At 45.3% G+C, this 10,875-nt stretch overlaps 1 protein-coding gene across 11 annotated transcripts in view; it reads right to left on the minus strand.

Moving 5' to 3' along the window:
• Positions 1 to 477: 477 nt before the first annotated feature.
• The window catches only part of pard3ab (par-3 family cell polarity regulator alpha, b), a 229,154-nt gene continuing 218,756 nt past the window's right edge, over positions 478 to 10,875 (minus strand). For 9 of the 11 annotated variants that reach the window (XM_034887133.1, XM_034887134.1, XM_034887131.1 and 6 more), the window contains 2 exons: positions 6,782 to 6,924; positions 478 to 1,985 (listed from right to left, as the gene is read on the minus strand). In XM_034887133.1, coding sequence (XP_034743024.1) covers positions 1,589 to 1,985; positions 6,782 to 6,924 — 540 coding nt within the window. In that variant the 3' untranslated portion in view covers positions 478 to 1,588. Of the gene's footprint in view, positions 1,986 to 6,781; positions 6,925 to 10,875 lie in introns of those variants that run through there. The other 2 variants (XM_034887125.1, XR_004658687.1) reach the window with 2 other exon arrangements.

The raw sequence follows: 10,875 nt of genomic DNA on the forward strand, positions 1-10,875 counted from the left end.
TCCTTACATTCCCCTTTTGACAAGCAAATCCTCCAAAATGTGAGGAGGGCCCACAAATGAATAAATAAAGCTGTGGATAGGGGGAGAAGCCCCCGGAGAATGAATGCCCATGGGGTCTAGAACTTTGTGCTATATCCCTGTCAAGGCTCTACGCTGGATAATTTACATTCCACACTGAAATATTTCATTAAAATCTATTTTTTTGTGTGGAAATAAGCAGTTCTAAGGAGAATATCTGTAAATTTTGGAGAAGGGTATCAGCTAAATGCTTAAAAAGGTAGAAATACAAAAAGCACTTAAAAGCAATTAACTCCTGAGGACAGGTTTGCCGTTTGTTAAACAGGAGAAAAACTACACGCTAATCTCACACTGGCAGGCTTATTGTCTATCCACCCATCTTTATTCTGCCTCTTTTTTGTTGTTGCTCTCATTCCCCTCTTTGTGTCAGAAGCCGGGCCCTCTGTCGGTTCCTCTGGTGGCAGCGTTCTTTGGCTCTGGCAGGCAGCAGGTGGCTTGTGATGAAAAATTCAGTGTAGAGCCTAACTCGGGAGACAGGGAGGAAGGTGGTGGCGGGTACCAGGGGGAAGAGTAAGGGGGAGGGGCGGGGGGGGATGAGATGAGAGGAAGGTGTGAGATGAGCGAGGAGCGGAGGATAAAGGTGGGGGGCGTTGAGGTAGAAGAAAGAAAGGTAATGAACAGAGAGGTGTCAAAAAGGAGAGGAGCCAGAGCTCCAGACAGACAGGCAGGCGGGCCAGAGAGTCAAGCCCAGAGCGGTGCACGGGGGCCAGGCAGAGGATCAGAGATGTCTACCCTCCCTGCCTGGGTCTCCTCCATGAAGATAACACACGATATGAATAATTTATGAGAGGGGCGTTTTTATTAATAACACAAACAGTGTGCCCTGCTTCTTTCATACACTGTGCCTTGTGTTTTCCTTCTCCACGGGGAGTACTCAAGTGAAAGAGCTTGATCGCTGAGTAGAAAACACTGAAGGTAGAGAAAACAGAATGCAGTGAAACGCTGGCAGTGGCGGTAAGGGGTTGAATGTTAACTTTAGCAAAGTGGAGAAAGGGTGATTTGAGACCGATGGGACCAATCATCCACGGGACACTTTGTCACGCCGTGTCACATGTACGTGATTGTGAAACATGCAACCTTGTCACATGCCCACACACAAACCCACACAGAAACTTACGCCTCCCCATGGGCTCTAAAGAAGGCCCACTCACTTGCCTGTCTGCCCATTTGATTGTCAGCACATGCCGGTGCCAGATCTCGATGAATCACAGTCCTGGAGGACTGTGAACACGCATCGTGTTGGTGAGTGCAGAGAAGGCACAGAGCGTCTCGTATCTGTAGGAGGGTGACTGACTGACTGACTGGTGTAGGTCATCGACACAGCGAGGGATTGAAAACAAAGACCCATATAATGAGTACACTCCACATCTGGTTACCTCTAGGATAATCGCTAAGCTAGTCCTCTAGGTTGTCCCTTTGTCAAGATTTGTAGCGTCCACCTTTTTGTTTTCCCTTTTGGAAGCATAAGTTCTCTGTTCAGCTCTTTCATTCATCGGTCCAACAATACTCCTCAAGAATAAAAAAGTCTTCCTTTCTCTGACCCAATTCTATTAAGCCTCGCTAACTGTGAAGGCGAAGGTGGCACATCATGGCGGTACGGCCCTTTGGGGGAGGCCGGGTCCTTCAGGTGCGCTCTAGGGTACGCCTCATAGCCGCTGTGACCGATGCTCTCCTGCATTAGCTTCCCTTTGGCTTCCTGGTCTCGCCGCCTCTGCTCCTGCCTCAGGAGCTCCTGGGCCTCCAGAAGGACTCTGGCGTTGACCCCGCCGCCGCCCGGGTAGCCGTTCCTGGAGCCCTGGTAGCTGGAGTACCTGGGGTTGTCCTTCGCTGTCTGGAAGCCTTCGCCGGGCGGGGAAGCTTTATCCCACGCGTCCTGGGAGATGGAGCTGGGGTTCTTCCTGGGCTGCCTGGTGTGGAGAGAGGTAACAGAACGTGAGATGTGGTTTGACTTTTGGTTTCATTGGATTCTTTGAACATGAACCTAAATTACACATCAATGATTAGTTTAACCCTAAAAACACTTTAATACTGAAGAAAAATCCCACACATTACAATCGTGAGGCATTTTCATATGAATGACATGAATGCCATTCTGATAGGAAAGGCCAACCTGGTCTCACGCCAGTTCCAAGACCTTGGGCACTGAAGTTTGTTTAATTGATTCGTGTAGAGGTCACAATTTATTGTTTATTTTGTGTACATGTCACAATTTTGACATGTCACAAAAAGGTGCAATATTTAAAAAATCTGTAATTATTTATTATGTTTTTTAAATTACATTTATATCTGCATTTATGTCAAAACCTCAAAACTTCCAAACATCACCATGTCATTTATAAAATGTATTTGTGTCAAAATGACATATGTCTTTTCCTATTCTATTTTGCCTGGAAACGCTTCCAACGTCGTCCATCGTGTGAAAACCAGGTGTCGGCCCGGTTCATGGCGTGCTCTCGAGCCGCGCCTCAGACGTGCGTGTCATGCAGGCAGTGAGCGGGCTCTTACCTGTTAACAACCGCATACACACGGACACGCCACGCAGGCGGGCAGCGTGCACGAGCCCTGACAAACGTCTTCTGATTGTATTTTGCAGTAACTAACGGATTAAAAGTCTAAATTTTATCTAGAAAATGCAGTGATGTATCAGTAAAAAGTGCAGTAACAAAATATTTGTGCTTTGTTTCATTACAACACTGGGAATATACCCATTACCCAAAGATTATTCTTCTATCAGTTGCATGGTAGCCAAGATGTCACATTCAATGTAAAGGAGGCAACATTACAGCTTGAAAAACCACCTCTGGGCAAGTACCAGGGATTTGTAACCATGTCAACGTCTCCTTCCAGCCCATTAGGCCCATTTCCAGACCGACAGAAACAACAATTTGATCTGGCAGACAGTAACAGCAGACCGTCCTCAGGTACACGGGGGCAGAAAAATAAGGCAACCATCTTGTCCACAATGGATTTAAGATTAGATTGGATATTTGACACCTGACGCGTCTCTTAAAGCGGCGTTAGTCTTCATGCTGGTGCTGAGGGGCTGTCATGAGGGGCCGCCCTGCCCTTTACCAGCAGGGCTGGGGGGAATCCAGATGTGTGACATCACCTCTCATTTCTGCATGGCTAGCCTCTTTGTGGCAGCCCTGCCTTTTCTGTGTGTGTGTGTGTGTGTGTGTGTGTGAGAGAGCCCATACGATATGCATGGGTGTCCCAAGCCCTACAGCTCCACCCGTTTACATCTCGCCACGAGGCAAAACGAGAGCAGAGACAGAGAGAAGAAGACACACAAAAACATCAATGGGCTTTTGACTGGGATCCATGCATAATTAGCAGGTTTATCAGCCAGCTGTGAAGAAATCACATTATTTCTGTGTTTGGATAGGAGTACTCATTCCTTAATGAGAATAGAAAAGACCTTTTGTTTTTATTCAACAGAGATGGAATGATATTGGGAATGGATGCGCTTCTGGATCGGCGAGATAGGAGAATATAGCCCAGGTTTATTCTTGCACACGGTTGAGTGATTCCAATTTTCAGAGAGAGGCGTCCCCGGCATCTGATTTCATTTCATATGTTGACAGAGAGGCCAAAGCTGGTCTGCCTCCCTGCTGAGAAATGCAAACCAGATCACTCCCTCTGTCTGATGCCATGCCAAGAGGGGTGGCGGGGGAGCATGTACATGTGTGGTAAATACAGAAAGATGTATTCAGTGTTCTGCATTCTGTGCATGAACACTGTGAAGCATGACGGAGGATAGAACAGAAAGGGGGAAAGGTGACAGAGTGATATTGAGAGAAAAACAGAGACTTTTTGAGAGGTTGTAGTGCAGGGCAAACAGACATGTGGTGGTGGCACACATGCATGCGATGTGAGACCAAATGCCACTGCAGCTGTTGCAGCCGGCCTCTGGTCGCTCATAATGGCATTGCTTTGGCTCGGAGATCAATGGCGCCCGTCGGTGATGAATATGAGGGCCCTTTATCGCCAGTCATTGTTTCAAATGGCAGCGGTTTATTTTCACTCACTGCTCCTTGTTTAGGAAAGGGTCTCGCTCAGAAGGGAACTGACCTTTATCTTAAATGAAAGCTGTTTTTAAGGACTGCTACAGCCATTAATCATGTGTCCATTCACAATCCACTTATGCTCTTGCCCTCCCATTAACAGCACAGGGCCATAAGAATCCCATGAAGGTGGTGATCTCCTAAATGCCATACGTACTCGGTCTCAGCCTCTGATTTTGCACGATGAAATGCTCTAAGTCAAACAACAGTTAGCGCAAGATACCCTAGCAGCGTTTATCCAAACAGAACAGTTTCTTAATGGAATTAGTGAAAAAAGTGGAGGGATGTAGCCACAGGATGTTGCCTCTGACCGCCGGAGCGAGACGGCAGTTCATTAATCTTTCAGCAAAGCTGCCTGCAATATTTATCAAGGAAGGGATTTATGCCGATAACAGTGGATCAGAGTACAAGAGTGAAGTAATAGAAGATAATGTATTTAATGTTGTATATGTATGGTGAGTGCATGTTGATGGTGTGCTTGGGTTGACCTCGCAGTTTGAGAGAGTAAATACAGATGGCTTAAGAAAACAACTCATTAACTGATTCATATTTCCTATTCCAGTTTGAACTGAATAGAGACTTAACAACTGTCTTCTGCAGGCAAGCCTTAGTAGTGTTTAATATGGAGAGATTTTTCGCAAAAATGCATGGGTTTGAGAAAATACATACAGTACGACTGAGTGAATGGAATCACTCAATTCATTAAAGAATTGTTCTGTTGGAGGCGTGCAACCAAAGCCAAGTTCTCTGCAGGAATTCAAGGTAACACAGTGGGGTTGATGTACAAATGGTCCATTTAAGGGTCAAGTCTTGCTTTAAGGCCAAATCTAAGTAAAACCACTAACCACTAGGTCCCTTTTGTACCTGCTACCCCTCCCTACACTCTCACTCACACACACACACACACACACACACACACACACACACACACACACACACACACACACACACACACACACTTACTTCCTGGAACAACAATCACAACAGCAGTCATATCATGCAGATCAAAGGGAATTACATTAAGGGAGAGGAAAGCAATCATGTCAGACCTGTGTGAGAGGGTAACATGATCTGTCCGTTCTGGGTCTGAGAGTGTATGTGTGTGTAGGTTTGTGGTCTGAAACTGAGCGGCTGTGACCTCGTTTACAAGGCTATTACAGCGAATCTGACATAATTACACAGGCTTGCGCACACTGGCCCTCATTTATTAATCGTGCGTACGACCTAAAACAGGCGTAGGACAGGCGTACGCCGCTTCCTACGCAAAGCTCGGCATTTATCAGGCTGAACGTGAGCGCAGGCTGTGATAAAATCTCACTTCTGGTCTGACCTTGTTTTCCAGTCAGGGTGGGCTCGCGGTGCAGCGTAACAGGAGAAGGAGAAGTCATCAGCTGATCACTTATCGACAATAGCAGAATAGCAGGCTCTTTTAGAAGAACTCTATGAGCTTGGAGCTTACACACAAGCCACGGTGGGGTGGGGGCGGGGACCCTACTATACAAGCCAGAAAACGCCTGCAACACTGTTTTAGCCTGTGGAGTTCTGCACAACACGGCGCAGGACAACAGGGCGCCGTAGATGTAGTGATGGAGACGCTGCCCCGCCGCCCTGCAAGCCGGGTCCAGCACAGTCCCAACTGGGGGCTACACCTAGGAGACGGGTATTACTCCTTGCTTTCAAAAGGTATAGTTTTGTGTTTGGCAATGATATTCAATACAGGAAACATGACAATGCAAAACATTTTCATTTTTTCTTCAGGTTTTTGTTCTTTCTGCCATTGACCGACATATTTCAGCTTGTTTTTCAGCCCCTCTGCTGTCAGGAGACTGGGTCTGGGTGGTGGTCCAGCACGTGGGGGGGCAGAGGACACACGCTCTGACTCACAAAAAAACATGAGTAAAAAAAATAAAAAACGCTGCATCAACTCCGCTACCGTATGTTTATTGAAATCTAGGTCCACCTACATGTAGGCCTAAGAGGCTATTAGGAGTACAGCATACACATGTCAACGATGTATGAATGAACTTCAGCTGGAGTCAGATTAACTACGGGGACACTGCAGACCCCATTAAACTGAGATGTCAGGGTTTCACCCTCCACCTCTGAAAAGTGCAGCTTCTTAGCCGGATTACGTCGTAAATAGTAGGGGCGAGGCATCAAACCCGAGAATATATTGGGGCGTGATATTTAAATCACGATCGTTTCCATCCGCTGTATTTACAAACGTACGACCATTCTTACGCTCTGATTGGTGTGATGCTAACGGTTCATTAACCCCACGTGAAGCCTGACGCAAGAGGACTTCTGCACTCATATCTGCACTGGTTTCTACGTTAGGTTGATAACTGAGGGCGTCTCTCTCTCTCTCCCTCTCTCTCTCCCTCTCCAGGAGATATATTACAGTACTTTACATTCAATTCCAGATCTAAAATAGATAGAAACAGTCACAACCTCCTGGACACGTCTCATATTAGACAGACAGCAGGAAAATGAAAAGACTGAACATGTACTGAAACACGTGACCAACAGACACATACACATCATCTCGTACTACATATTGATTATTAGACAGAAAGAAACAAATATGAGGCATCATATCAAGCACACACCCCCCCCCCCCACCCCCCCGTCTGTCTTACCGTGGCAGGGAGCTGTACTGTCGCTGTGCCTGGGCGAACGAGTCTCTCTCCTCCTGTCTCTGCCGCTGCATCTGGACCTCGACGGACACCGAGTGGCGACCCGGCTGGCCGTACCCGCCCTGACCGTTGCTGCTGGCGTTCGACTGAAAACAGCAAGATGGCAGCTCGGTTAACTCTGATGTCCCTGTTGTAATCATCCATTCATCCATCCATTCATCCATCCATTCATCCGTCCATCCTTGTTTCACACACTCAGCTGAATGTAGCATGTAACATGTAGTTATTCATTGTGTTATTTTATGAACCCATTGCAGGACTTTTCGTTCATTGCAAATGTGTCACAAGTAACAAAGGGAAAGTGTGGTTTGGGGGTCAATTTAGGGATAAAATGCATGTCACATTTAAGTGGTTAATAATTTAGTGTAATACTGATAGAAGTATAGTGTCTCAACGTAGTCCTTTCTTAAAGAGTTGGAAGGATAACTCTAAACTGGTGAAATATGTGTTTTTTTTAATGGGAATTTAGCAGAATATTCCACATTTCAAACGTTCATTATGTACTATATGCTATATTATATACATATATACAATCAAACCATAACTTACAATCACAGAAACAAACCATGAGTCATGTTCCATCAAACAAACCTTACCTTACATTTAGAAGGGATAGCACACATTATAAATATAAGATTACACAGTAAGTATAACTATTCATGGTAAAATAGTATACCCACTCCAGTTATGGTGATTTACATCCTGTATTTGTGCTTGAAATAAAGGATCTTGTGTTCTACAATCAATCTACAAATACGTGAATTTTGTCACAAAAAAAAGATTATTGCAGAAAAACTGATGTTTACAGACTAAATATTTTAAGCCCAAAGTAATAATACATGTCTAGTATGTCTCATCAGAATGAGGAGGAATTCATTCAGCAAATATATTGTATGTATGACTGAAAAAAGGAATTAAGTCCACTTGAATGAATTAAAATGTTAAATTAGTATACAGTTTAGTGAGGACTGGGACACAGGACAGACACGTACAAAAAACTAAACCATAAAAAAATGCCCAAAACGTCCTCTAAGTACATAAAGATAATTAAAGGAACACATGATCCCTCATTTCAAATTCAAAGCATGAAAATCATCACAGCTGGAGTCAGAGTTTCCACGCAAGGCCAGAAAAACTAGCAGCAGACTGACATGGGATACCTCACTAAATCCCCCCCCGCCCCCCCAAAGTCCAAACACAGACACTTACCAGCAGTTAGTGAGGCAGACGCACCCTGAGCTCGTCTCTTCCCAGGTCAACATGAAGGTGAGACACAGACACACACAGTAGGGAGGGGGGAGTGAGGGGGGGGGGCCATGCTGGAGACTCATAGCGGGGGGGTGTGATGAGACGAGGTGGATGTTAGTGGGAGTTAATGAAGGAGACAACACTCGGCCTGTTGACATCAGGACAGTCCTCCCCCCCACACGGCCGTAGAACAACTCTGCTCCGTGCACGTTCACAAACACAGTCCTGATGTGTGTGTGTGAGTGGGTTATGATTTCATGGTAGCAAATTAATGTACATGAAGAAATATATTACTTCTAATTCAATACAATTAGTTAACAAATGTATACACCTGCATACACCCAAACTCCCAGCCCCAGCTCATTACAAAACACCTATGCATCTTATTCACACCCACCTGTATTGGGATTGTGTGTGTGTGTGTATGTACACCCTGATTAATATAATGCAATCCGGTGCCCCAAAGGTGTTGAAGGCAGGCCAACATGGCGTCACCCTGACTCCATCTCATTCTCTCTGACTCCATCTCAATCTCTCTGACTCCATCTCAATCTCTCTGACTCCATCTCATTCTCTCTGACTCCATCTCCATCTCTCTGACTCCATCTCATTCTCTCTGACTCCATCTCATTCTCTCTGACTCCATCTCAATCTCTCTGACTCCATCTCATTCTCTCTGACTCCATCTCAATCTCTCTGACTCCATCTCATTCTCTCTGACTCCATCTCAATCTCTCTGACTCCATCTCAATCTCTCTGACTCCATCTCATTCTCTCTGACTCCATCTCATTCTCTCTGGTCTCTCTCCAGGAGCTCTATGTCCAAGATCATTGAAGTCTCACATAATTCTTAGTTCAAAAGGGGACGATGATAACCTTGAATACACTCTTCCCGTAAAGGCACTCGTGGCGTTGCACTCAGTTTGACACATGGAAAGAGGCGGACGTTACTGCGACATTGGGAGGGTTTTAAATCCTGCCTTCTTTCTAACCTCTGTAAAAATGTCCGACTGCTGAGGAAAGCAGAAAGTTACAAAAATTGTTGGATGCCACCCTCCAATTCAGAAGTTGGGAAAGTGCGGGACAAGGGGGCTCTCTGACGAGGTTCGATATTTAATAGGAACTTATTTTGAAGCATATTCACCCCTTAATGCTAAAGTCATTCACTAGAACTACTGAACATGTCTAACCCGAGCCCTTACACCACAGCTACCTGCAACCCAGACAGTCCTTTAAAAAAGGGAGGATCGAACAAAACGTCTTCACACACACACACACACACACACACACCCACACACACACACAATACACTAATATCTCTCTCAGTAGCAGAGCACCACCTCAAGGTCCAGCCCACACTTGCACTTCCGCTCCCCAATGTTCATTAGCGGTGTGGGTGCAATAATTGTGTGTGGATGTAATTACTTTTATGGCTGTGCAACATATTGAGAGCCTGGGGGAGCACTGTGGACATCAGTTTGGGGGAAGGCCATAAAACGATTAAGAGTGCTAAAGAGACACTCCCCTTTAAACCAAATGAAGCCGAGGCAATCATCTCTGGGATTGATTGGCACTGCCTCGCTGCTCGCTGACAATAAGGGCAGGCTGGAAGAAGGAGGGGGGGGGCTCTCCCACACATACTGTATTCCATGTCTGAATTGAAAATTGCCCGTAGGTAAATTACACTCCCCAGTACTTTTCGCATGAAAAAAAAATCCCTTTAGTGGTTTAAGAGTGATGAATATTCCTAATATAGGAATTTTGGTTCAGCTACCAGAAAACTGGGACTGTGGAGGAGGGGGAGGGGAGAAATACCCTAAAGAAATTCAGACAATTGTGCATTAAAATGTTACAGTAAAATACAAGAGGCGTTATTATGCTCTCTCTAAACCCCAGCATCGAGTGAATGAACTCCTCTATTCCCATATTGGTATAAATGAGTGCAATAAAGCTGGTGTGGTGCTGCCGGGAGACGGGCATCAGTCATCCTGATAGAATGAGACCGTGCTACCCACAATCCTTTCCTGCTCCCAAAACTATGGCGAAAAAAAAGCCGAAGAGGGCTCCTATAGCAAAAGAGAGATTTAATATGGATGAAAGTCATGTGGCTTAATAGGGAGGGCTAAGAAAACCGCTTGTGTTGAAAAGGGATAGTTGGGCCAATCAAGCACAGAGGGTGGGAATAGTAGGACGGATCCAACTAGACCTCTGTGGAGCTGTGAGGTTGAGTGTCCGAGCCCGGCTGGAAGGTGCACAGGTGTACAACAACATCATTAATGCTTCCATATGGCTGTTCAGAGATCTGATATGACATGACACTAGCAGCACCCATTGCCACTGAATAAGTAAACTCCCAATGGGTTAAGGTTGCAACTCGTAATTGTTTAAGTAGAAGTACTTATATTCCATTACTTCTACTTGCTCAAAAAGCAGCAAATATTCTGGAACAAAGATGTTTTTGGCAAAAAAGACTTAAATGATAATTAAAATGATTTTCCATAACTTCATTGTTGAACGATCTAAACAATTATTTGACTAAATCTTTCAGCACCTTCATGAATGTTATCCTCGGTGAAATTACTTTGAATCTATTCATCTATTGGACATTTGCTCGGATAATACGACCATTTTTTCTGCCATACATCAAGTAGCATATGAATAGAAACAGTATTTCATAAGCAGAACTGTCCTGGCTTAGACTGGAAGGGGGGCCGTTGTGGGTGAATTATGAAAAAGGACACGGGCAGCACAATTACCATAGCACGCCCCTGTGGGGGGGGGGGGGGGGG

This window comes from Etheostoma cragini, chromosome 12 (genome assembly GCF_013103735.1).
Source record: "Etheostoma cragini isolate CJK2018 chromosome 12, CSU_Ecrag_1.0, whole genome shotgun sequence".
Taxonomy (NCBI): Eukaryota; Metazoa; Chordata; class Actinopteri; order Perciformes; family Percidae; genus Etheostoma; species Etheostoma cragini.